Below are 27,829 nucleotides of genomic sequence, written 5' to 3'. Positions count from 1 at the left end.
CATGCAAATATAAATCTTAAAGAGTAAAAGACTTTTTTATTTATTTTATGTTTTTCACATTAAAAATTAGTGTCCATTACTCATTTATGCATTGGACGACATCTGGCTCACTTTCACAGAGTTGGTCACAAATGTGCCTCTTGTTTTTCGGCAGGTAGAGTGCTTCGCCACTGATGGAGTAGGTTTGATTCGCAAGCAGTGGGGATCGAGGAAACAAGATGTGAACATGGACCACGAAACGTTCAATATTGAATGCGAGTTGAATTTGTTGTTTTTTGATGTTTTTTTTTTAATGGGATGCACCCGATAAAGAATTTTCTTTCGCAACGTCACAGCCCAAGTTTTTGCCAACCGAGGCTAGAAAACTATGGAAAGCCAGAAATGCAAAACAAAAACAGAGAGCTACTTACTGTTTGTAACACTGTCCCACAAATATGCAAACATAGTTTTGAAATTGTTGGAAAGCAAAGCAACCAATAGTGGGAGGTATTTTATGTAATTGAAAGGGTGCAGAAAATGTTGAATTTGGTTTAAAAAAAATATTAAGATGATTGAGTGTATAAATAAAATTCGGCCGTCCATGCTTTGTTTACTCGACAATAGAGAGATATATATGTTGTGGCTTTATTTTCCTACCAACTTGAAACTTTTGATGATCATTTTGGATTGTTTTTGTTTCTTTCTTTGTTGTAGTTCCTCCTGGTCTTGATACGAAGAGTAGAGTCCTCCTGATCGGTGCAGCCTTCCTCATGGTAAAGTAACCAAAATCTCGATTTTATTTTATTGGTACTTAAAGACATTGGACACTATTGGTAATTGTCAAAGACCAGACTTCTCACTTGGTGAATCTCAACATATGCATAAAATAACAAACCTGTGAAAATTTGAGCTCAATCGGTTGTCCAAGTTGCGAGATAATACTGAAAGAAAAAACACCCTTGTCACAAGAAGTTGTGTGCTTTTAGATGCTTGATTTCGAGACCTCAATTCTAAATCTGAGGTCTCGAAACTTCTTTCTCGAAAACTACGTCACTTCAGAGGGAGCTGTTTCTCACAGTCTATCATACTACAACAGCTCCCCATTACTCATTACCAAGTAAGGTTTTATGCTAATAATTATTTTGAGTAATTACCAATAGTGTCCACTGTCTTTAACCAGTTATACAGGAGACAACATTGTGTCCTTAAAACGTAAATTTCAAAGAACCAGTATTTTTGGGGTAAAACAATAAATCACAGGGAAATTTGTTTAGGAGGCAGGCACAATAGACATTAGTCTTGTTGTAACTTACTCACTATCCACAGGAACATGATAGGGAAACTGAAACATGGATGATCTGGTTATGGAGATTGTCTGGGGCTGGTTGACTGCAAGTTGTATAGGGTGGCATGGCATTCGCTTTAACTTTAACAGAATGTGAACGTTCATTTGGTACAGTCACTAGTCGCCGCCCTATTTAAAGTGTGAAGTCAACACTGTCTTTTAGGAGTGAGTGGCTCTAACTTTAACCGTGATGACACAAACACAATAACTGCAAACACACTGGAGTGTAGATTTTAAATATTTTATTCGCCATAGTCGGCACCTTGGTTTTTATGTACAAAGTACAATTTTTTTATTTATTTTTTTATTTAAATGATTAAATTCTTATTTTGATCTCATTCTGTACAATGATTCCGGTCTAACTTTTTCCAATCAAAAAGCTGAGAAAATTCAATCCTGTTTTTGGATTTAGCCATTGCTTGAGATGGCATGAAAGTGGTTTGATCGTTTGAGTATAAAAAAAAAATCCAAAACTTTTGACTTCTCTCCAAAAGTTGACTGTGGTTTTATACCACCAGTCAGATTATGTTATGTCCAGAATAATAGTTTTTTTTCTTTTTCATTATAGTATAAGCGAGATAAATATTTCATGATGCTGTGTAGAAAACGCTGTTAAAGCTGTCAAGATTTTTACTTTTCTCCCAAAAATTGAATGTGGTTTTACACAAGTCAGATTGTGTCCAGGATTTGTTTATCATTTTAGTATAAACAAGAGAAATAATATTTCATGATGCTGTGTAGAAACCGCTGTGAAAGCTGTCAAGATTTGACTTCCCCCTCCCCCCCCCAAAAAAAAAAAAAAAACAGTCACGATTGTGACTTCTCCCTAAGTTGACTGTGGGTTGTACACAAGTCAATTAATTTAATTATGTCCAGATTTTATTTGTGTATAATAATTGTGACATCGTTTGTTTCAACTTTTAGCCATGAACGTTGAATTAATGTCACATTTTGTTCCCAACCACTCATTAATGAGCGGCAAATCGATACCTAAATCGATTGCGATCAATTTTAGAGTTCAGAAAGATATCAATTATTAAATAATTCCGCGAGAGGTTCCCTACTGTCTTGTTCTTCAATTATACTTCTTAAATCCTTACATGTAATCCCTTATCAACAGATGTTTTTGTTGAGTCTTCTGGTTCTTTGTGCATGACTGGTGCTTCTTTCCTAGTTCACCGTTACACCGATAAGATATTACAACCGATGGGTCACTCTATACCTTTTTTCCTAAGCTCGAATGCACCTGTGATAAAATTCAATACATACAACCATACTTCACGGGAACCAGCGAAAATGTACAGAGAACAACCTAGGTATGCTTCGACGCGATGAGAGACCGCCCACCAGGGAAACTGATATAAACTCAATCCATGTCCGAATGGGAGACTTTGGAACGCTAGGTGGCAGCAGACTTATCAGGTAAATTTCCATTGTGTCCGTCCTTTGAGCATGCTCGGATTTTCAAGAATTCTACCCGGTGAGTCTGCCGCCACCTATTGTCCCCAAAGCCCCCCAGTGATGTTGGCTATGGCCAAGTGGCTGAAAAGTCCTATTCTTTAATGTTATCACCGCTGCATTCGGCCCAAAACCATCCCTGAGGTCGCTGTTTCGGACACGGGCCCAAGACACTGAAAGCCGTGTTGTTGAATGTTGCTCTTTAATTTTGTCCGAGTCAGGATAGCAAGCAAGTTTGTAAAGATTGCATTTCAATTTCGCAACTAAATGCATTTTTGAACTCAACAAAACTCACGCGATGTTAACTTTAACATCACCTCGACCCCAATCATTGCAAGATCGGAGTTCATCCCCTGACTCCACCAAGTAACCCATTAGAGTTACTAGCAAACCAAACTCAAACTGCGTTACATTAGTGTTATCATCACCTAACCCCAAGTAACGCTAGATAAGAGTTACCATCACCTTAACCAACGTTAGACTAGGGTTATTATCACATTAACCCCAAGTAACGCTTGTTAAGAACTTTTCCTCAACCCGAAACGCCATACGATAGCGTTATTGTCACCCTGCCTCAAGTAACGCTAGATAAGAGTTACCATCACCTTAGCTAACGTTAGATTAGGGTTATCATCGCATAAACCCCAAGTAACGCTTGTTAAGAACATTTCCTTGACCCGAAACGCCATACAATAGCGTTATTGTCACTCCGCCTCAAGTAACGCTAGATAAGAGTTACCATCACCTTAGCCAACGTTAGATTAGGGTTATCAATACATTAACCCCAAGTAACGCTTGTTAAGAACTATTCCTCCACTCGAAACGCCACACGATAGCGTCTTTGTCCCCCAACCTGAAGTAACGCTTGATAAGAGTTACCCTCACCTTAACCAACGCTAGGTTAGGGTTATCACCACATAAACCCCAAGTAACGCTAGATAAGAGTTATTTCTCATCTTGAAACGCCACACGATAGCGTCATCGTCAACTTGACCCAAAGAAACACTTAAGAGTTACCATTTCCTTAACAAACGTTAGATTAGGGCCATCTTCACACTGGCGATAGACTCGCCTAAACAGCATACGACTTAGACTCGCCTAAACAGCATACGACTAAGAATGCCATAAAACATCGAACCCAAACTGCGTGATCATAGAGTGATCATCACAAAATAACTCTTGTCCAACTGTCCAACCTTATTTGCACTCAACCCCCTGTACTGCATCCCCTTTAACACGAAATGTTTTTGTTAACCAAAATGGCTGGCGCAACCCAAACCCTTTGAAACCTCACCACCACGAAACATACACGCGTTTTTGCATTGGGGCAGATCTCAAAGAGCTGCTTCTGCACAAACAAAATTGCTAAGCACATGAAGGATTTGCTAAGCAAAGACAGGTTACCAGACATTGTTTCCAGTGGTTAACCTGGTCCCTGCAATTTTTTTGCCTAGTAAATCGATGTGCTAAGCAATATTGTCTGTGCGTGGCAGATCTTTTAAATTTGGCCTAGTGTAAAAACAGCATGTTAGAGGTCTTGCACTATGAAATATTGTTGTGATTTGTGTTGTGGGATTTGATTATGGGAAGACTTGTGATGTATGAACTCGACGGGTTGGATCTACATGCAACGATCGTCTTCTTTTTGAGAATGTCCGGACTCGGATGCTGGAACGACTCTCGCAGCGTGATGAGGGACACAGACTGTACGGTCGATCGGCTCGATCGAACCGCGATGGCAGGCAACTGGGAACTGGATACTTAAAAAATGTTTGCGTGGTGCGTGTATATCTCACTGTCACCCGTGTCTTGTTGTTGATGAGTTTAAGGGACGAGAAAGTGGAGTGGGAATTGGAGGGACCCGTATGGGACGATTTGGAGAGCCGTGTATGAAGAAGATCAACTGCCGGAGTGTGCAAGCAAAGTGACGATGATGTGGGATTGAAACCTACGTCTTTTAAAACCCAGAGATGCACCTACATTCCAACAGACTCGCCAATAATGCACCTGGGATGCCCAATATGAATAGTAGCTAGAAATGTCGAGTTTTGATGGGAGTTCGAGACAAGTTGCCTGCTCCAATCTCCTTTGATGACTGTGCGAAGCTTACCTTGATAATAGGAAGTTGCTCATGTACACGTTCAAGACTTACCTTTTGCGGCCCCAACGGACATTTTTTTGAGAAAAAAAAAACATTGTGAAGGAGGCCAAACTACTTCTAAACCTAGGAGGTATCAGGAACCAGAGAAGTGATGTTTGAAGACAAGCAGAGTATTTATTCGAAACGTCAAGACAACACTGGTCTTTTCTCGGAACCAGCACTTCTCCTGAAAAAGTTGCAGTGCCACATGTGACGTTGTGTTAAGTTTCGGCAATCCAATTAACATTAATAACTGCTCACTTTTCGTCTGTGAATTGATGTAATCTAAAGAGGATGGTTTAAAGATAACTCACCTTGACCTTACGGTCTGGTGTCGTTTCCCCAGGATGAAAGTGCTTGCCAAGCTCCAGCTTGTTCGTGTAACTGTTTATGTTTATCCACACATATTATATTACCCCCATATTTACCTGATATACCCAGGACAGAGCAAATCTAAAGGTGAACTTACCGTACATCAACAAAGGCACGATCTTCCTACATGTGGTATGAGTGCGTTGCAAACCTTACCAGTTGAAAAAAATGGTGTACAAACTAGTCCAAACCTATTTTCTTTTTTAAACCAAAAGTCTATCCAGCAAGAGGTGACGTGGACCATGTGACCAGTTAATATCATGAATATTCATTTGTTTGTACTGAGGTTCTACCACACAGTCAAAGGATGGTGATGTCATTACTGGGACCTCCTTATGAACTAGATGGACGAGTTGGGTTCTGTAGCTTACCTGTCATTGAGTATTAGCTTAGATGGTCTCGACCGAGACGCCATTTTGTGCTGTCTTTATGATATTGAGGTTTGTTGGGTGAACTTTGTAACCGTTTGAATGTAAAGGGGGTACTTAAGGGGACCAGTTTTGATGGACTTAAAGGTGATAGCTTGAGAGATTTGAAAATGTTATAAACATCCTTACCTTTGGGTGATAAAACTGATGGTTTGTCAGTAAAATTTCTACCTCTGTCGGGGACCGTGGCGATGTACTGAAATGTGATGTATTAGTTGAGAGAGATTTCAAAAGTTGAAAAAGAAACATTCTTACCCCTGGGTGGCCCTTCTTTGGATTTGTATGTGGAATTTCTATGTATATCGTGAGTGTTATGGTCAAACGAATAGAGGTGGGGTCACGTAGATCTGTCGAATCGTGTATCTATGAGATTTTAATCTTAAAAGGTGGACTCGTGAAACAAAAAGTGGACTTTACTTTCTGGTGTACTTGAAGCCCATGAATGAGGATTCTAGTCTAAAAAGTTGGTTTTGTCGGCAGTCCTTACCTTGTTGTGTTGATTTCAATCATTTATGTAACAGAGTTAAGAACAAACAAATTGATTTTACAACCCTGAAACTGAGTACACAGAATGTTACATCATTAAAAAAAATTGCTAGAGTCTTTTCCTCCATCAACTCCTTTTCAAATAATATGGAGGTTTAGTTCATAGGCTTTACAATTTTTAACAAACAACTCCAGGAGAATTACAGATATTTTAAAACTGATTTCAAACTTAAGACCGAAACTTACCTCGTCTTGCAGTCATCATCCTATTCAATTACAAATTGACATATATATTTTTTATAAAACGGTATCTCAACTTCCAAATGAGAGCCGGGTCAGAACATTTTGATGATTTGAAGATATCCCAAATCCAACTTATTATTGAATGACTTTTCAGAATTTCTTAGCGGTATGTGTATTCTCAAATAATTATGTCAGTATCTTTGGAAAAGATTGTCTGTGTCATTTCAGAAACGAGATTTTCAGTTGTTGATAAAACGCCAGCCCGTCTCTCAGTTTGGTGGCAGCTGATAATGTTGCACAGACAGCAGAGCAATTTGGAGTAGTCACCCATCGTCGGAACTCTCACATTTTAAAGAAAGAATATTTGGGAAAAGAAGAAGCATGATGGAAGATGAAAATAAAGATAAGAGAAAAGTTTGATTTGATGGGAGTGGTAGAAGGAAGGAAGGGGAGGGAAGAAATTGTGATGATAATTAATAGAAAGAAATTGTTATGGAAATTATGGAGAAAGAGTTGAGGCGAACCCAGAATTTTAAAGACGGGTGGCAAAATATTACCGATGAAGAACTGCTTTTGTAACGAGCGCAACATATATTGTTTTGAGGCTGTGAACCTAAATTATTGTGTTTATTCAACTTTGTTATGTGATTGGATTGCATGAACAAAGTTACCAAAGGGTGAATGTATATTTTATTTTTTACATCCTTTTTATTTTTAAATTTTAAACCTTAGAGTAAAACTTTGAAAAAGTCGTTGGCCTAAATTATTTTATAAGAAGAATGCTCTCCGAGCATTTAGGACAGTTTTTGTTTGATTTCTTAAAGATTTCATGATTTTGAAACAAGCTGGTAAAAAAAATGAGGACTTCTAAACTATACTGTTTAAATTGTTGCATTTTTCAAAATGGGGTGTAAACAAATTAGAAAATACTTTATCTGTTGGATTTAGAAAACTTCAAGTTGACAACTGTCAGATGTAGTGAAACTTACGTCGATTATATAGGTGGTACAATAATATTTACCCATAGTTAAATTGTTGTGAACAAGGGTTGGCACTTTTCGTCTATTAAATTCTTGTTTCTACTGACTGGTCCATGGGTATGTCGTTTCACTGTTCTGTTGACTGTTCTTGGCAATGACTTTTTTGTTGCTATGGATATTAACTCATCTGTTATTGGGTGTTGCTATTGACTCTTCGGATGTTATGGACTGTTTCTATTGACTGGTCCATTGTCGGCTGTTGCTATTGGCAGTTCTGTGCTTGGCTTATGGCTTTTGTCTATTATGTTGGTGGCTATTGCTTTTGGCTGGGCTGTTGTTGGCTATATTTAACTATTGGTATTGGTTGTGGCTAATGATCCTTCGACTGTTGTTTGTTGCGTCTACTGACTGGTCCATTGTATTTTTAGTTATGGCTATTAACTGTTCTGTTCTTAGATAAGGATATTGACTATTCTGTTCTGTTGTTGGCTAGTACTGTTTAGGATTAACAATTTTGCATGGTTGGAATACGACGTAGGTTTGCGGTAACACCATGTAATGATAATCTCTAAATGAGTCGGGGTGGTTCTGAAAAGAACCGTTGGTTTCAACTCTCCTTTTATTGGCTGTTGCTGTGGACTCTCCGGTTGTAATTGGTTGTTTCTATACTGACTGGTCCATTGTTGGCTTTGACTTTTGACTGATCAATTATTGGCCGTGGCTCTTGACTCCTCTGTTATTGGCTGTGGCTTTTGGCTGTTATTTTATTGGCTGTGGCTGTTGATTATTTTATTGTAAGTATATCATACGTTGGGGTGTTTTGATAATGTCATAACTTACGTTATTATGCTGATTGTTGATTTTGCTCCTTTAAGGGAAATGTTGATCTTACTTCATTGTACTAATTTGTATCCGTGTCCGTGTTATTTATTTTATGCTGGACTTTGTCTCTTACCTAACACAGATTGGTGTTTTGTGGGGTTTTGTGGTTTATATAACTAAGAAGCATCTTTGAGAGGGGAAATGTCGAAAAAAATTATAAGGGCGAACTTCAGATAAACTTAATAGGGATTAATGCGGCAACTGTACTTTACTTATTTTTAAATTAGTTTGTTATGGATGGGTTTGTTGTTCATAGTTTAAAAATAATTGTCCATAAATTAAGACTATACTTTTTTTTCTTTCTTGAATGTTATTGGTTGCGACTATGCCTAATGACTGTTCTGTTATTGGCTGTTGCTGTTGACTTTCTTGCTGCAATTAACTGTAGCTAACCGATGTGTACAATAATTGAGTATGATGTTAACATGTATAACAGGCTGGCCTATCGGTACTAACTTTGAGTTCAATCATTTGCAGGGCATATTTTGGCGGCATATGAGCAAAGTGATAAATACAAATTCTGGATTCGCCCCTGAGAGTTGAGTCAGCTGATGAAGATAGTAAGAATGTTCAGATATGACATCCCACATGCATTACCAGAGAAACTATCGAATCTCAGTGTCCTCGAGACATATGGTTTCCCGCCTACACTACCGCAAAGTTGCCTGCACATCTCCGGTAGTTGGGCTTCTCCACCCAACCCGTCCCCGTAAATCACGGGTCATCGCGACGCTCCGTGCCCCATCCCATTTTCTCGTCCCCCGCGCTCACCCGCAACCGACCCCTTAGCGACAGTGAGAACCACGCGCCACGCATTCATTCTCCAGTATCCAGCTTCCAGTTTCCCAATCCACCGCGCTCCTCCGTGCCGATCCCCCGGACATTCTGCGTCCTTTTACCCATCACGACCTCCGAGAGTAGTGTCCAGTCACCGAGCCCCGGACATTCTCTCAAAGACGGCCACCGCACGTAGATCCAACCCCTCGAGTTACACCATCAGTTCTTCTCATAACCAATACGTCTCATAACTCAATTGGAAGATTTCATAGTGCTATGATTTTAATCCGCCAATGTCACACACCCTTTAAAACGGCATTCTTCAACCAACCCCTGAAAACTCTGCTCAGTGACAAGCCGCCATCAAGTGATGATTAAGTTAAATTTACAATTGCCAAATTTATTTAACTTCCCTCTATCACACTCGATGAAAAGTCGTCACCAAGCAGAGCTTTAATGAGCCGATTCAACAATGTCAATTTTAAGAGAGTGACACTAACAAATGGGTCTTGGTCTGACCATTAACCCCCCCCCCCCCCCCCGTTTAAACTTTTAACTTAAAGTTGACTTGGTTTTGAAGGATTTGGGCTACACCTGGATTTTGCTGCGATTGTACGATTCAAAATGGCCGCCAATCCCCCATCACTCGATGATCGGGTGGTTGAATATTTCACGTCCAAACTTGGCAGTGGTTGTCCCACTATCCACTGCAAGAGTAGACTTCAAATAGTCCCTCGTTTATACACGGTGGTCGAGTGGTTTATGAAGGCACTTGCACACCATGTAGTACACCACAACACTTGTGGTGTACACGGCTACCACAGGATTTTAACCAGTCCCCTGTTGGTCCAATGGCAGACCATCCATCACCTTTAATACGCGGGCAAACTTCGGCTTCCTAGATGCCAAAGGTCACGCATGTTGCAGCGTTTAAACACCCTCCCTGACGGGCAATAGTTTCCCAATACCCACCGAAGGTCTTCGACCCTCTCGCCCAAACGATTACGTTTGTTTGCCCCAGACGTAACGGTTTGTTCCCCAAAACTTTCCCAAGTCAAAAGGTAAACCGTTCATAACCTTATTGCACTTCAGATAATTGATTGACGTTCCCACAGCCACACAATTCAATCCAAAGAATGTTTCTCACAAACACAGATGCGTCTCGTCAACCTAAAACGCGCCAAGAGGTCCAAGTAGCCAATGCTGTAACCCCCCCCCCCTTCTGAAATTTATTGAAATCATAAAATTGTTCCAAAAAACTCCCTACATCAGATCATTGTTTGACGTTCCCACAGCCAAACAATTTAATCCAAAGATCACCTTTGAATGTTTCCTACAAACAGATCATGCGTCTCGTCAACCTAAAACGCGCCAAGAGGTCCAAGTAGCCAATGATGTACCCCCCCCCCTTCTGAAATTTCTTGAAAAATCATAAACTTGTTCCAAAAAAACTCTGTACATCAGATCATTGTTTGACGTTCCCACAGCCAAACAATCCAACCCAAAGATCACCTTTGAATGGTTCCCACAAACTCAGATGCGTTTCCTCAATCTCAAACACACCCAAAAGGTACAAGTAGCCAATGATGTACCCCTTTGGAAGTTTATTGAAACCATGGTTGTTTAAAAAAAACTCTCTACATCAGATCATTGTTTGACGTTCCCACAGCCAAACAATTCAATGAAAAGATGCCTCTCGCTAGAACGCACCACGAGGTACACGTAGCCAATTATTTACCCCCCTTCAGAAATTCATTGCAATCATACAATTGTTCCAAAAAACTCCCTACCTGAAGTCCCACAAAAAGATATGTCTCCTAGAACGCACCAAGAGGTACAAGTAGCCAATTGTACCCCCTTCTGAAGTTTATTGGAATCATTTAATTGTTCCAAAAAACTCCCTGCGTGACGTCCCATAAAAGGATGCGTCACATCAACCTAGAACCCACCTCACGAGGTACTAGTGCCCAATAATGTACCTCTTACCTTCGGAAATTTGTTGAAATCATATAATTGTTCCAAAAAACTCCCTGAATGATATCCGACAAAAGGATACGTCTCCTCAAGCCAAAACGCACCACGAGGTACAAGTAGCAAATGATGTACCTCTCTTCGGAATTTTTTTGAAATCATAAAATTGTTCCCCAAAACTCCCTGCATTTAGTCCTTCAAGCTAGAACACACAAAGGGGTACAAGAAGCCAATTATGTACCCCCTTCGGAAATTGATTGAAATCGTATAATTGTCCCCAAAAAACTCCCTGCATAAAGTCACGCAAGCTAGAACGCACCACGAGGTACAAGTAGCCAATGATGTACCTCCCCTTTCGGAAAATGATTGAAATCATAATTGTTCCAAAAACTCCATCCATAATGTCACACAAGCTAGAACGCACAAAGGGGGGTACAGGTAGCAAATTATGTACCTCCCTTCGGAAATTTGTTGGAATCATATCATTGTTCCAAAAACTCCCTGCGCGAGGTCCCTCGAGAGTAGAACACATCAAGAGGTACAAGTAGCCAATGATGTACCTCCCCTTTGGGAATTTAGGAATTTATTGAAATCATATAATTGTTCCAAAAAACTCCCTGAGTGATGTCCCACAAAAGTTTCATCTATCAAAATTGCTTCCAGTTTTCGAACCCGAAACGCAAGTCTTCCACAATCACCCCATGTCCTGACTTGGACAGAAAGTACTAATCGGAAACAAAAGAGCAACACTCTTGGCCTACACGGACGAACGAAATCGCGCCAAAAACCCAGTGCACGCGGGCTGTCATTGCGCCAAATGACACCCAAGTTGGTCTCTGTACACGTTCCCTAGCTCCCGTGAAGTATGAACATAACATAAAGACTCAATATCAAAAGTACACTCGAGCTTCATGACAAAGTGAGCCAACATCAAAACAGCTAACAAGCAAACCGCCATGCTAAGCATTTTTACTATGGATTTTGGACAGTCTACCATCCAAGTATATGAAGAATGGAGTGGTAGCCTTTGAAAGAAGCTTACCATTTTTTTTCTGGCCCGCAATCTGCTTAATAACTCTTTGATATTGCCTCACCACCAGTGAGCACAGAACCCTTAAAGTAAAATACTTGTCTAACGAACATAACCTTCTAAAAACCCTGCCGCTGTTGTCATGCCAGCAGGTTTAGCTCTTGACGCGACCTCTCTGGAATTTCAATGGCGAACAAAACCATCCTCACATCCACACTGCATGGGGTCCGATGAAGATCTTCCATGGCCGAGGACTCTGTTGGTCATTTTGTGGTTCCTCGGCATGCTGCTTCGTCGTAGATGGCGCCAGACTCCATGGCATGTGGAGTACTGAGAATGGTTTTATTAGCTGTGTGGTGATCAAAAGGGGTGGAAAAAGTAAGCCACACCGAAGAGCATACTGAGAACAAATAGGGTGCGTTCGTTTAGCTTCCCTGGGTCGACCCCGGTGTGTGAATGATATTTTTTTCCAGGGCGAAGGTGTGCAGATAATTACCCACGTTCGTCCTGGGAAAAAAAAACCGCCACACACCGGGGTCGACCCAGGGAAGCTAAACGAACGCACCCAATATTTCTACCTCGAGACACTTCATACGAATAACCTGCGAATGTTTGTGCAAGTTTTGAAAACCTTGCAATGTATTTTGGGTCTGTATTGGTTTTGGGGCATTTCATGGAAGTATCAATGTATATTCAGTTTGCGGTAGCACCATGGTGTATATCTACTTTGCTGTGATGAATGTTCTTGAGAACTTGTCTTGCTATTTATTCTACTGTCGCGGAGTAGATTTTGGAATTCGAGAGAGCACTTAGTTCTGAAAAGAACTGTCCTGCTATTCAATTACTACCTGGGGAGGTAGAAAATCGGCGGGAACTCTACTTTCGCTTACTGGATCGAGGACAATTTATGTGTGTTTACCCCTTTTCAGTTTTCTTTTAATTTCTCAAGCAGATTTATGGTTTTTTTTTTAATAATAATATAAGGTCTTTCTTATTCTTTCTTATACTTTTTGGCCAAGTCTCTAAACTTACCCATTCGAGTATTGAATAGTCATTGTTGATGTTGTTGAGTTACTCATTGTCGAAGTTCTCGATGTCTTCGACGATGAGCTCGGACTTATCGTCCTTAGGGATTGGTGCGGGTTGTGGAGGAGCATTGTCCTCAGGAGTGGTTGTGGTGGCAGACTGGCCGTGTTTGGCGAGGAGATCAATGCAGCCAGGGGCTTCCTTGACCATGATGCATCGGACGGTCACCTCACTGTGTCGAAGAAGGAAGGACAAAATCTCAAAAATTAGTTCCTGATTTACCGATCTGTTTGCTCGGATTTTTTGGCTTGGCTTTTCTGGTAAAAGGAAATTTCCTGTGTCCAATTTCAACGAGCTGCTGAAGCAGAAGCTACTACTCGAAAAAAAAATGCTAAGCAAATCACCTTTTAGTAAGTTTATGTGTGTTTGATTGCACAGAATTGCTTGCTTGGATGTTCTGGTAGAGGATAATTCCTTGTGGGTCTCATTTCAGAGAGCTTCTTAAGCAGAACTTACTAACTATGAAAAATTCTGCTTAGCAATTAACCTGTTTGTAATTTCATGTGTGTGTTTTGGTCGGAATTCTTTGCGTGCCTGTTCTGTAGAAGGATAAATATTCTGGGACCAATTTCATAAAGCTGATTATAAGTAGTACTTTTTTTGTTAAAGGGGGGGGGGGTCTAAGAGTATAACCTGGAATTAGCTCATTATTATAATTTTTCAAGATAAGTCCAGGAATTTGTATAGAATAACATACTAGAAATCCTCGAAATTCCCTCTGGTGCTCTTTCCGAAATCCAAGACGGCGTTTATAATGGCCGCCATTTTCGAACTTTATCATAACTATGCAAACAAACACTGTTGTAAACACAAATTTAGAATTGTGGCGTTAGCAACTCACGCGTGAGTCCCGCGAATTTTGAACTTGCGGGATTCGACCTTCATGTCCGGCTTGCATGGCGGTTTGTTAGCCACCAATATCGGCTCTGGAAACTGACTCTTCGGTGCCACCTTGGCAGCCTCAGACTCTGCTGCTATCTCAAGAGATGTCTTCGGCGAGATCTTGATGGACGAGAAGGATATGTTGCAGACAGGCAGCTTCATGGAGGAACCGGCTCCATCGAGTTCACTGTAAACCAATGAGAAAAATTTAGACCTTTATCTGAATTCAGACTTTTAACAATTATTCAGCTGGTTATCCAAATAAAATAAGCAACTTCTACTGATCTACTTCATGGTGCCGAGCTGCTAAGCACAAAATTTTGCTTAGCATGAAATTTCTTCCTTGATGAAAACAGGTTTACCAACCAAATTTCCATGTGATTTTCAGGATAAGCAAACAAAAGCTAAAAACCAGTAACAAGCATTATGTAGCAAATGGAAATTTGGGTGGTAATCCTGTTTTTATCGGGGAAGAAACTTCATGCTTAGCAAATTTTTGTGTGCAGCAGCTCTATGAAATTGGGCCCATCCTCCCCTTACAGAAAAAAAACTCACAAGATTTCACTGATGTTATGTTTGAACTCAGGAAGGGTGAGGTGTGGTAAATATCAATACAAGGATTCGAATGGGTAATTCTGTTGTAACTAGAGGACAAACTATGAATAATGACTGTTTTATTTACCCGTGTTTTTTCTTGGATCCGTTGGTGTCCTCGGCTGGTTCATCCTGCTCGGCAATGCTCTCTAATCGAGCTTTCCCCCCGTGCCCGTGCCCGTGCCCGTGCCCATGTCGGCCTCGGGAAAACAGACGCTGGAGTCCACGGCTCACGCGCTTTCTCATCTGCGGATTAGGTTGGTTTAAATCAAAGTCTACAAGCTCCAACGATACTCCACGTCGGGGTGTTTGTGAAAATGAAAGTTCTCTCATAAGTAAGATTATTGATATTTCACACAAAAAGATGGTTCGCGCAAAACGGTGTACAGTGTTTTTTAAAGTCGTTAAAGATAGTGGTCACTATTGATAATTGTCAAAGACCAGTCTTCTCACTTAATGTATCTAAACATATGCATTAAATAACACACCTGTGGAAATTTGAGCTCAATTGGTAGTCGAAGTTGCGAGATATGAATGAAATTAAAAACACCCTTGTCACACGAAGTTGTGTGCTTTCAGATGCTTGATTTCGAGACCTCGCGAACTAACACGGTCGGCCATTTATATGGCCGACCGTGTTAGTCGACGAAGTAATAAGAAAACCAAGCAATTTCGAGGCATGTTTGTGTAGATCATTGTATTCTACTTTTACAACATCTTTCTACCCATGCATTTTATAACAAATGGTTACAGAACTCTTTTCAAAGACCAACTCGACCGATCCGAGGCAACGTGTTCCTTTAAAATGTGCTTTGTGAAATCGAGCCATGTGCCTTTAACATAATTTAGTCCTACCTGCTTGGAGAGAGCTATGAGTGCAGCGTCGCTCCTTGCAGTGTTGTCTTCCTCCTGCTGGACGCCCACACGGCTGGTCTTCTTTGCCCGTGAGTTCTTCTCTACGGCAAGGATGACGGCCACTGGAGCGGAACCGGCGGGTCCAGGGTTGGCGGTTCTGTTTTGGAAAATGTTTCCAAAAAAGGAGCTCAACTTTCTGGCGTAACGATGACAACTTGCTTGTATGATTTATGATTATAAGTTAACTATATATTGTTAAAAAATGTTTTTATGTACATACTTCACTTTTTTTGGCGAGTGGTGAGGTGTTTGTTTGTTTGTTTGTTTGTTTGTTTGTTTGTTTGTTTAATTGTTTGTTTGTTTGTTTGTTTGTTTGTTTGTTTGTTTGTTTGTTTGTTTGTTTGTTTGTTTGTTTGTTTGTTTGTTTGTTTGTTTGTTTGTTTGTTTGTTTGTTTGTTTGTTTGTTTGTTTGTTTGTTTGTTTGTTTGTTTGTTTGTTTGTTTGTTTGTTTGTTTGTTTGTTTGTTTGTTTGTTTGTTTGTTTGTTTGTTTGTTTGTTTGTTTGTTTGTTCACCTTGTGTTTTTTCAAAACATGAATTATTGGCTGATTTGTGTCTCATTTTTTAAACTGTCAAAATGTGTATTATTATTTTGCTTTTTTAAATGTGTACTATATTTTTATTAAAACCATGTTACATTTCATATTAACTTAATTCATAACTGTTTAATCATGCTGTCCAGCTTAATGACACCAATTTCACAACTCATTTGATGTATCTCTTGCTCCCTTCATTCAAAATATCATTCTAGATATTACGAGAAATTCTTTTTTAGGTTATAAGTTTACGATTTTTGAAGAAACCCTATCCGCTGAACAGATATCAGTAAGATGGATGTTGCTATCAGTAAGACGGGTGTTGATTATACTTTGAAATTATTTTTGTGCTTTGAATTAAGAAAGGCGGTCCTCAAGAACAAAATAAAGACTTTTTTACAAAGGATTATCATTGATGGCATAAATAAAGAAGAAGAAAAAAAACCTGAAAGTTTTTGTCACTTACATCTCGGCCGGGATGATCTCCTTCCAACCTTTACGCCTGTACTTTTCCCCGGACCCGTAGTTGGGCTTCTTCTTCATACCGAAGAACGAGCGCCAGCCCCCGGTCTTACGGGGCTTCGGCTGCGGCACTACCCTCTCCCTCGGAGATTCAAACTCCACCACTTCAACCTTAGTACCACCGCAAATCACCATCATGAAAAATTGCTTTGATTCCAAATTATTTCGAAATTGTTGTAGAAAATATCAGAGCAAATTTCTTACCTTCTTCTCGCAAGATACTTTTGTTTGTTTCTGATTTTTTTTTCTTTTTCTGCACGTTGTATCCGAAAAAAACTGCCAAAGTTTTTGTTTGCAAAATGCGCTCATTTGTTGCGCTGCGTTGCGTTCTTTACGTGACGTACAATGACAGTGGCGGCATGTGAAGCGCCCGAGCGCGCGTCATACGCGTTAAAAAAAATGCGCAAAATAAAATGGTGTCTTGCGCGCTTTCGAAAATTTTAAGCACCCGTTAGATGCGCGATGTTGTCTCCTTCATTCACACGTCACATGCATGTTCGCGCAGGGCCTATTTTTCTTGAGTTTAGTCTGCTTACCATGAGCGGAAAATGGTGCCTTACGTAAACTTATTTTAGGAGTCTGCACAGATCGGTCACAATTTGATGAAGCTAGTTGGCTCATATATTGTGTGCTTACTGTTATCAAACAGAAAAAGAAAATGTTCATGAGCAAAATTCAATTGAATTAAATATTTGAAAGCGCAGTTGTTTGAGCGTTCTTATCAAACGTACATGGCCCAATTTCATAAATCTGGTAGGCAGAACATACTGCTTAGCAAATTTGTTTGCTGAGCAAAACTTGAGTGGAGCACCAGTTACAACAATGCAAAGCTGGTACAGTTTTGGCTTTAACCAGCTTCTGTTTAATAGCAGAAGTTTTTTGTGAAGTTCTCTGACAAAAAACATCAGTTTGTGTAAGAAAGGTCATTCGATTGCAATGATAGGCCTACTCACAATACATTCATTCTAACTACTAAACTTCTTCTTGTCTGTTTCAGGATTACATGTTCTTTGAGATGACCTAAAAAACTGACCAAAACTCGGCATGGAGCAAGCAAGACCGAAGGGTTGGACTTTTCTTTCATCACCGGCGTCCAGCTTGATGTTTCCACCTCGGCCGTTCGACAAAATCACTTTCATTTAGAATTGAATGTTAAAACTGTTGCCGTGTGACCACAATTATTATTTTAACAAAGTCGAGTTTAATTAAGTCATTGTGTTTGTTGGTGTAACTGTTTTTAAGAGCATAACTCAATTCTTTCCAGTCCTTAAAAAAAGGTAGCTGTTTTAGAAAATAAAATCTCTGCTGTTAGAGAGAAGAAAAAATACGGCTTAAAAAATACAATAACTGCTTCTGACAAAAAAATAGCGTTGACACTAACGCGCTTTCGAACATCCCTGGACATCACTGCACTCTGCCCATGAATAGACTTGGTTCAAGTCGATCGTGCGAGAGGTTCCCTTATCCGCTGTCAAAATGTAGTGGGGGAATTGGATCTGACGTAAGGCGATGGGACTGAAAAAAAAAGACTCTCGCGGGATTCGGACGTGAGTCAAGTCTACCAGTCTACCAATGGGCAGCTTGTCGGCGTGTTGTGACCAAGCGAGTAAGTGCATTCTGGACTCGACAAACTCTGGCGTTTCTGATAAGCTGTGTGTTGTTTTACATGTAGGTTTAGTCTGTACACTTACAGCTCTTCAAATCCTCTGAGATGTGCCAGAACCGGAGCGTGTCTATCCATGGAAATTTGCGTATGTACTTTCCCTTGTTTTTGACAATTCACCTGTTTTGATATTGTGTTGTTGGTTTGCAGTAACATGTGTACTAACTATATCTTCTTGCTGGGTAGATTATTTTCATTTGAGAACTTGTCTTGTATGTTATTCTATTGCTGCTACATATGAGTGACACTTTCGTGGCAATGGCACTGCACTTATGTGTACATGAAGTTTTGAACAAAATTGTGATATTCTCAAGATATTCTCTTCATAACCTTGTGCTGGGATGTTAGTGTTGCGACTCTGTGATTTTTACTATGTTAAAAGATAGCTATTAATATATACATGTAATACAACAGCCCAGTACAAGGTCAGACGAAGGAATTACAGTTTAGTGTTGATAATTTGACTGATGTGTGTATTGTTCAACTATTAGTTGGTTGTTTATCATTTTTGGGCTGGATTGATATGCAGGCTGGATCCACATGCCTAACCATAGTTCCTATATTTACCCAAATAGGCACCAGTCTTTTTGCAACATTGAGTTATTTGAACCCAGGACAAGGTCAGACGAAGGAATTACAGTTTAGTGTTGATAATTTGACTTATGTGTGTATTGTTCAACTATTAGTTGGTTGTTTATCATTTTTGGGCTGGATTGATATGCAGGCTGGATCCACATGCCTAACCATAGTTCCTATATTTACCCAAATAGGCACCAGTCTTTTTGCAACATTGAGTTATTTGAAGTAAAATCAATTCTCAACAAAATTATAATGAATACGTAGTCGATAACCAATAGTTACTTTTTTATAAATATTTTTTTTTATATATAAGCATGACAGGTTTTGTGAACATTATGAATGTAAATATTGGTTACATGGGAAGTTGATTGATGTAAAATGACAACCTCTATCCACCACTCTATGGTAATTAAAGTGGTGGTTAAAGGCAGTGGACACTATTGGTAATTACTCAAAATAATTATTAGCATAAAACCTTACTTGGTAACGAGTAATGGGGAGAGGTTGATGGTATAAAACATTGTGAGAAACGGCTTCTTCTTCTGAAGTAATGTAGTTTTCAAGTAAGAAGTAATTTCCCACAAATTTGATTTTGAGAGCTCAGAATTAGAATTTGAGGTCTCGAAATCAAGCATCTGAACGCACACAACTTTGTGTGACAAGGGTGCTTTTTCTTTCATTTTATCTCCCAACTTCGACGACCAATTGAGCTCAAGTTTTCACATTTCATGCATATGTTGAGATACACCAAGTGAGAAGACTGGTCTTTGACAATTACCAATAGTGTCCAGTGTCTTTAACGGCACTAGACATGTACACCTTCTTCTCACTTGGTGTATCTCAACATATGCATAAAATAACAAACCTATGAAAAGTTATTCAACAGGTCGTCAAAGTTGCGAGACAATAAGGGAAGAAAAAACACCCTTGTCCCACAAAGTTGTGTGCTTTCAGATGCCTTGAATTCAAGACCTCAGCTAAGGTCTCAAATTCAATTCAATTATTTTAATAAAAAATTGCTTCTTTCTCAAAAACTACATTACTTCGGAGGTAGCCATTTCTCACAATGTTTTATACAATCAACAGCTCTCCATGGTTTATTTTGGTTTTTACCCATACACCGATGTGTGTTACATTGTAGAACTGTATACTCAGTACTTTCCCGAGTCCTGTGAAAAAATATCACAGGCATGATACTCTGGTGGGATTCGAACCTACGACCCTTGACATTCTAGAGCAGTGTCTTACCAACTAGACTACTAAGGTTGCCCAGTAGCTAGAGGCAGTTAAAATCCTATGTTTTGGCAGGGGGTAACGCAACGATATAAGAGATGTTAAATTTGCATCGGAGATAAAGAATATTAATTTTGGTTTTTTACCCATACACCGATGTGTGTTAGCACTGTATACTCAGTACTTTCCCGAGTCCTGTGAAAAAATATCACAGGCATGTTACTTAAGTTTTTATGCTCACAATTTATTTGTGTAATTACAGTTTCTTTCAGTGATTGTTATTTAGGCCTACAGTCATGACAGTCCCCAATCCTCCACTATCCTCCTCTCTATGGTCACTCGGCACCAAAATGTTTTGACTTGAACGTATTGGTTTGCCTCGTTCAGTGATAAGTATTTGGTGTTTGCAATCAGACAACAACCTGAAGAGGATTTTGGAGGGTCAGGGTTTAAAGGCACTGGACACTATTGGTAATTACTCAAAATAATTGTTAGCATAAAAACTTACTTGGTAACAAGCAATGGAGAGCTGTTGATAGTATAAAACTTTGTGAGAAACGGCTCCCTCTGAAGTAAAGTAGTTTTCGAGAAAGAAGTGATCTTCCACTAAAATATTTGAATTTGATTTCGAGACCTCAGAATTAGATTTTGAGGTCCCGAAATCAAGCATGCAAAAGCACACAACTTCGTGTGACAAGGGTGTTTTTTCATCCATTATTTTATCTTGCAACTTTGACGGCCAATTGAGTTAAAATTTCCACAGGTTTTTTATTTTGTGCATATGTTGAAATACACCAAGTGAGAAGACTTGTCTTTGACAATTACCAATAGTGTCCAGTGTCTTTAATGGTAAACGATCGAGAGCTATAACAGAGCTCTAACTAAACTTGCTTTGAAGCCACTGTGGGCGCATCCATGTTTATATTATACAAATAAGACTTGAAACTTGAAATTGAGTTTTGCATAAATCAGTTTTGTTATTCAAATCTGCACATTATGTAGTATATTGTAGAATGCACACACAAACCAACACATATCGTTGCATTAGTGCAAAAAAGTTGTATCTCTATTTGGCAAAAGCGTTGCACGGAAATGCTCTGGCATAAAAACTGTATCTTGGGCTTTTTTTAATACTCGTTTTCAGTACTGCTCGTGTTGTGAATACACCCTAACATTTTGCAGGTTCAATTTTGCGCGTAATTTCCATTTTAGGAGATACAACATGATGATATGCAGAAACACAATGTATCAGTTTAACAGCAACCATTGCTGCTTTAAAACTTTTAGAAGAGATGTTCTGCACATTAAATCCAATTGACGATTGCTTTACTTGCATGAGTTCTTTCCGATCCAGAACATTAAAGATCAGTCACTTTCAGGCAAACGGTGCTGTGTCTACATTGCAAAACTTCCACACTTTTCCAGGTTATATGTTGCTCTCAGTGATCCCAAACTGTCCCTTTACTTGCATGAATTCTCTCCGATCCAGAACATTGAAAAATGGTCACTATCAGGCTACATGTATGTCTAATTGCAAAACTTGCACACTTTGCACTGTTTTGCCAGGTTAAACATGTTGCTCCCAGTGATCCCAAACTGTCTCTTTGCTTTACTTGCATGAATTCTTTCCGATCCAGAACAATGAAGAACAGTCACTTTCAGGCAAAAGGTGCTATGACTCCATTGCAAAACCCCCACACTTTGCATTGTCTCAGCCAGGTTATACATTGCTCTCGGTCATCCCAAATTGTCCCTTTGCTTTACTTGATTAAATCTTTCCGATCCAGAACATTAAAGAGCGGTCACTATCATTCAAAATGATATAATTCACTATCTTTGCCATCTTGTTCTCAGTGATCCCAAACTGTATCTTTGAAATGTTCAAAAGCTCATAGCATCAATCCTTGTTGTTTGTGCGAGAAATTGATGCAGAAAACGTACAAGCTGCTTTGGTTGGTGGCTGTCTTTAAAGCAGGCCTGATACTTTGTTCCCGTTAAAGGCAAGGCAGTTTGTCCTTTAGTTGATGGTACCTTTATGACAATAGTGTAAAGTTCTACAGGAACATCTCAAGGGGCACCAGGGCATCGGCCATGGAAGCTATTGCCCTCCATTGCCCTCGGTGAAGTATCAAACCTGGAATTCCAATCTGTTATTTGGTGAACATTTCAGTGTTTCGAAAGCTAGAGTTGTCCCTGTAAATAAGAAAGTTCAAAAAAGAAATTATATTAGGGCTTGAAAGTCAAGAAATGTCTCTATATGACTACAAGGTCCAACAACGTAGATCTGCTTAGACCTATGTTCAAGTCTATGAGAAACTTTTGAAGAGGCACCAAGGCCAATATCAGGGCAACAGATGCCTTAGCTTCAGTGTAATCCTGGCCCGGTGTAGGATTTCAAGGCACACCCTGATTAACCTAAAATGGATTTGTGTATAGTTGTTTAGGTCTCAGTGTTTGTGTACTAGTTTTGACTTTTTGTTCAACTGCTGCTTGTTATTTCTGTTTTAACTTAGAACAGGTATTTTGTGTTGCCTTTGAATTTAATCAATGATGTTCTTGATGATTAAAACACTCCTCAGAAATGAACTGGATTAATAGATGTTAATTTTTGCATCAGGATAAAAAATATAATTTGTTTTTACCCTTACATAGATGTGTATTCAACAAATCCACAGGCAAATTACTTGTTTTCCTGTGGAGTAATTTCCTGTTGATTTTGATTCACAAAACTCGGAAAACACAACTGTGTTAGGGTACAAAATAAATTCTGAACCGGTTTACTTACTTGATACTGTCAGTGTGTGTTTTATATTCCATGATGGTGTTCGGAGGTAGATTTAAAACTCTCCTTAGAGTGTCCCTAATGCGGAGACTAATCGTGACGTCGCTCGACGTTCTATTCCAGATGGAGATGATATCCTCCTGCCAATCAAAACAAACCAATCAAGATTTTTATCAACCAAACAAACAAATAAACAACAAAAAAACAAATAGTCAACCACTAAACAAACAATCAATCAATCAGTTTAAAATCAAAACACCCAAACAAACAAACAATCAATAGAAACAATACGAATTACACCCATCTGTGTGGGCGTCCACGGATTAGACCGAGGACTTGCAATCACAAGATTATGGATTCAAATCCTACAAAGCTAACCACTGATTTCACAATGACTAAAATAAGTATTGTCGTCTAGTTACTGAATAACAATTTCTTAGTTTGTGCAATTCATAATTATAGGCGTTTGTATGAGAGAGATTGGCTGTTGCCAGCTTGGTGTTTATATCCCCTTGTAAGAGTTTGCTGAGTTCTCTTAATGGGAAGATCATCTCAAACTCAACCAACCAACAAAAGAAAAATCAAAATTGTAATAAATAAATCAATTAAATAAAAAAATAAAAAAACAAGACCAACAAACTATCAGTCAATCACTCAATCAGTCAATAAAAAATAATCAATCAATCAAACAACTGAACAATCAACCAGGTGTTGAATCCCTTAGGCTCAATTTCATGGAGCTCCTTGGGAAGAGCATTTTGCTTACTGCAAATCTGATGGACACAACAGCGCCACAAATCTCGTCCCCGACCATAAACTGTTCCCCAAGCATCGCTAGGATGAGGTTCTCCCAAAGGCGAGATGCGAGACCTTTCCTTAAACGCACGATCCACTTCCCGCCACTCTTATTTGCATCATCCTGGATGAAAACAGAAGAAAAACAAAAGCATTGATTTGTCAGCAAGATACTTTTACCACAGGGGCGGTCAGGTTAGAATGTTGTGGTATCTACCCTTCTTTTCCCTCCCGGTTCAAATCTCGATGGGGGCACTGTTTGGATTTATTTTTTTATCTTGTTCATTGCTGTAATTCGACAGAAATAGGAATGGATTGATTTGGTGCGGACTGTAATCTAAAAATCTGGACGATTCCAAAGAATCTGAACAGTTGGCTGGAACGGGTTTTCAGTCCCTACTCCTATAACTATGAGGTTCTTCTGCTACTTATTGTGTAAGTTGTCCCTTAAATAATTCTCCCGGATATAAAACTGAAACTTCCTTATTTGTGTTCTCTCCATGGCATTCGTGGCTAGTGTAGCCTTGCTCAAGGCAGTCGCATTATTCGCTCCGAAAAGACGCCGCTGTAAACCCACCCATATACCCTGTGCGTGGTGCGTGCGATCACACCGCATGACCAACCTGTATACACACTGTCACATCGTACGACTACTGTGCACACAAGTCATCCGCACTCGTACCACTAACCGCATGCGGAGGCCATCAGGCCGACAGCCTTGTCGGGTCTGTAACTTCCGGGTTTAATGTGTTGTATTGAAAAATTTCCACAAGTGGAAAAAATTGGGGGGCTCTCGGATATGCTAGTATGCAGCTCATGAATATGTATATATTCCGTCAGACCTATCAGACAACACAGGATGTGAGGCAAATGAATTATTCATTTTGACGTCCAATAACGCATGCCTATCATGCTCGCTGAGCGTCCGTGGTGGTAGTGTGTGATGTAGACATGTCTCGTCTTTCGCGGGCATTATGGTAATGAGCTGACCGTGAGAACTCTTCGCTTATTATAGTAATGAGGTCAGTGGCTTCAACACAGACCCTACAAGGCTGTCGGCCTGACGGCCTCCGCATGCGGATAGTGTACGGGGGCATCGTGTCGTGCGATGTTGTGCACAGTGAATACGGGTGGGTTTTTATACAGCGACGGTCTTTTTTCGGAGTGAATAATTCGACTGCCTTGAGCAAGGCTATGGCTAGTGTAGTGATTAAATAAATTTTTCTGAGAATCCTTGGCATCGCAACCACAACTTATAACATAATATGGGCTTTTTTTCCTGTACACTCGGTGCTTTCACGAGTGCTGTGAAAAAGAAAATCCACAGGCAGAGCACAAATCTAACCACTAGACCACCAAGCTAGTCCGATGGCTAGACTCAAAATTTATAAATAAATAAATAAACAACGGTTCAAACACCATCAATTCAGACATATCTCTGCAGTTTCCAAACTCACCTCCCACATTGGTTTGATACCCTGTTTGAATAAGTGATAATCACTGCTACTTGTGAGATCACAGGGCCTGGCAAGATGAGTGTAAAGCGTCCAAAATTGTTCCACCTGCACACCAACAAAACACGCAACTCAATTTAACAATAAAATACACAATAAAAATAGCTGTGCTGTTCTGATGGATTACACAAGGAAGTTAGAGGTAGCACTTAAAATTTCAGTGGATATCTGTGACACAATGATTCAGTTTGAACATGCAGCACCTGATTTGTTGTCAGCAGAATAGTTAAAACATTGAAGTTAAACTTTCAGAACTTGAGAAAATCAGTCAAGGATTGTTATTAAAATTAGATTTGACCTAATCTCACGTTAACAATATTTGATCTTAGAAAGCAAACGGCTTCATCTTAAAATGAGTTGCTAAACAGTCAAGATGAATAAATCTTGGCTCTTTATGAAATCAGCTTCCGTACAAACAAATTTCATAAAACATACATGTTATTTGAGTGTCAAGGGGCGCAGACAAAACAGTGGTCTCACTTTTTGTGATTACCAAATACTTACCGATGCAAAGCTGCCTACTGTCTTGATGTTCTGTTCGTAGTTTGTTGATGATGCTTTGTTCCCTGGTGTCCGTTTGGAGAACCACATGCAATACTTAAACTGTAACTGGTGCTCACCCTGACCAACCTTCACCTTTGGCTGAACGAGAAAATAAAAATATTATAAATTGGCAATTTTCATTTGCAAACGTCATTCCCTAAAATGTCATTTCTCTAAAAAGCACAGGCGTGATACTTCATGGAGGCATTGAAGGTGATTGCCCCCATGCCTTAGTGTTCTTTTAAATGCTCCAGTAGAAATTTACAATTTCCTCATAGGATGCTCTTTACCAATGAGAAAATGCCTTGGTGCCCTTGCCCTTTCAAAACGAAACGAAAGCATACATAGTGTATAACATTGGTATTTGTCAAAGACTAGTATCGACACTTTGTGTTATTATGTTATAATTATTACTATAACTTTGAGCTTGAGTTGTATCTACGTTCCGTAAATAATTCCTTACATCGAACTCACCTTTCCCGGTTTAGATGTTCTGCACACAAGCTTTTTATAGAAGGTATGTAGGAATCGAATATGAACAGCGAATTTGCCCTCATTGTAATTTAGAGGTTGAAACTGAGATCCATTATTTACTCAATTGTCCATTATACAGTGCTCTTAGGGAACAAATGCTTAACTTTGTGAGTGGAAATAATGCACATTTTCAGCTGTTTACTAATAACCGTGAAAATTTGAATTTCTTATGATTCCTACATATGAATCTATTATTCATTGTGTTACCAAATTCGTCTTTTTATTTATGAACTTAAAAGACAAACATAATGTCTGATTGCCCCTGTTGACTTTATTTTTCTCCTGCCAATGTATATTAAAATAATTTTTTATTAAAATAGTTTAAAATGTTGATCTTACCCTCCACGGGGTTAAGGGGTTTGTTCCAAGTTGGAATAAAAAGCAAATGAATGAATGAAATTATTATTATTAACCCAAACTTTTTACTCTAGCAGAGTCTTTCTCAAAGGCTAAACAAAGAAAAACTCTTCCTTTGACAAATACTCTGCTAGGGTTGAATTGTCACTCAGGCTATAAACTATTTTTTTGCAGTTAGAAGTAGTCCTCACCCAAACAAATTTGTCGGATTGGTGATCTTTAGATGCATCAATTTCCTCCTTTTCTTCTCCACTGTCTTCATCCTTCAACCTTCATGAACGAAATCACAACATTATTATTTAATAATATTATAATATTATTATTTGTTTGGTAATGAAACCAAGCATGTTACCAAGGGTGCTTGTTATAATTATATGAACTGGAAGCGCAGCATAGTAGTGGCTAACCTTTTTCATGGGATTGGTTGGGATAATAAAACAAATATTGGATAAATCATTGTATAACTTCTGCACTAGTGTACCACATAGCACTGGACAGTATTTATGCACCATATATGGTCCACACTCTGCTCTGCAATGTTGATTTTGCCGTACACACATGAAAGTTAATTTGAAACATGTGGCAATTCTACCTCCATGCACTGTCCCACCGTCCCCACGACCCTGGCCGGGGCAGTGAATGAAAAGGGGCCAGGTCAGGTGCATTTATAGCCCCACTTGTGGCTCAGCTATCCTTGGCCACACAAGTGAAGTGGGGCTAGGGGCTAGTGCATTTATAATTGTTTAATTAACCAACACACTGATCGAGATGCTGTTTATGATCGTTCGTTAAGACAGCTGAAATCTTCAGGAGGATTGGAAAATATGTAGATCTAACATTAAACATTCTGCATGGACTATGACTATCAATGTGTTCGTAAACTTTTATAATGTAGGCCCCCGCCTGTGAAGTTAAGACGAAGTCAGGTTAAAAATGAAATTTATTTTAAACAAGCAAGAAATTCGTGATTTATACTTACATATCAAATTTATTCTTCATCTTCTGTCTGTTTAGATTGAATATAAAATGAGTAAATAAATGTTACGTTTCCAATCGACCCAAATAAGGGGGAAAATGTAGTTGTTTCAACTTTTTTAATCACCGACAGTCTGGACGTTTACTACTGAATGCACACACACACTGCATTGGCAAGCAAAATGTAACTTATTTACTAGGCTCGTTCCAGTATTTAACATTAATTTTCG

The 27,829-nt window shown here is 39.3% G+C and overlaps 2 protein-coding genes across 2 annotated transcripts in view; one reads left to right on the top strand and one right to left on the bottom strand.

Moving 5' to 3' along the window:
- The window catches only part of LOC117298433 (phospholipid scramblase 3-like), a 34,077-nt gene extending 14,724 nt beyond the window's left edge, over positions 1 to 19,353 (top strand). The window contains exons 7-9 of the mRNA XM_033781694.1: positions 155 to 254; positions 694 to 752; positions 17,622 to 19,353. Coding sequence (XP_033637585.1) covers positions 155 to 254; positions 694 to 752; positions 17,622 to 17,648 — 186 coding nt within the window. The 3' untranslated portion in view covers positions 17,649 to 19,353. The remainder of the gene's footprint in view (positions 1 to 154; positions 255 to 693; positions 753 to 17,621) is intronic.
- Positions 19,354 to 20,878: 1,525 nt separating this feature from the next.
- LOC117298434 (eukaryotic translation initiation factor 4E type 2-like) lies at positions 20,879 to 27,757 on the bottom strand. Its single transcript, XM_033781695.1, has 7 exons — positions 27,604 to 27,757; positions 26,816 to 26,894; positions 25,695 to 25,832; positions 25,134 to 25,238; positions 23,648 to 23,800; positions 22,885 to 23,021; positions 20,879 to 22,292 (listed from the first exon to the last, which is right to left on the bottom strand). Exons 1-7 carry the CDS (start codon positions 27,621 to 27,623, stop codon positions 22,250 to 22,252), a joined length of 675 nt encoding a protein of 224 aa, XP_033637586.1. The 5' UTR covers positions 27,624 to 27,757; the 3' UTR covers positions 20,879 to 22,249.
- Positions 27,758 to 27,829: the final 72 nt, after the last annotated feature.

This window comes from Asterias rubens, chromosome 13 (assembly GCF_902459465.1).
Source record: "Asterias rubens chromosome 13, eAstRub1.3, whole genome shotgun sequence".
NCBI classification, from domain to species: Eukaryota; Metazoa; Echinodermata; class Asteroidea; order Forcipulatida; family Asteriidae; genus Asterias; species Asterias rubens.
Note: the sequence above shows the minus strand (reverse complement) of the source record. Positions and strands in the feature narration are given on the sequence as shown.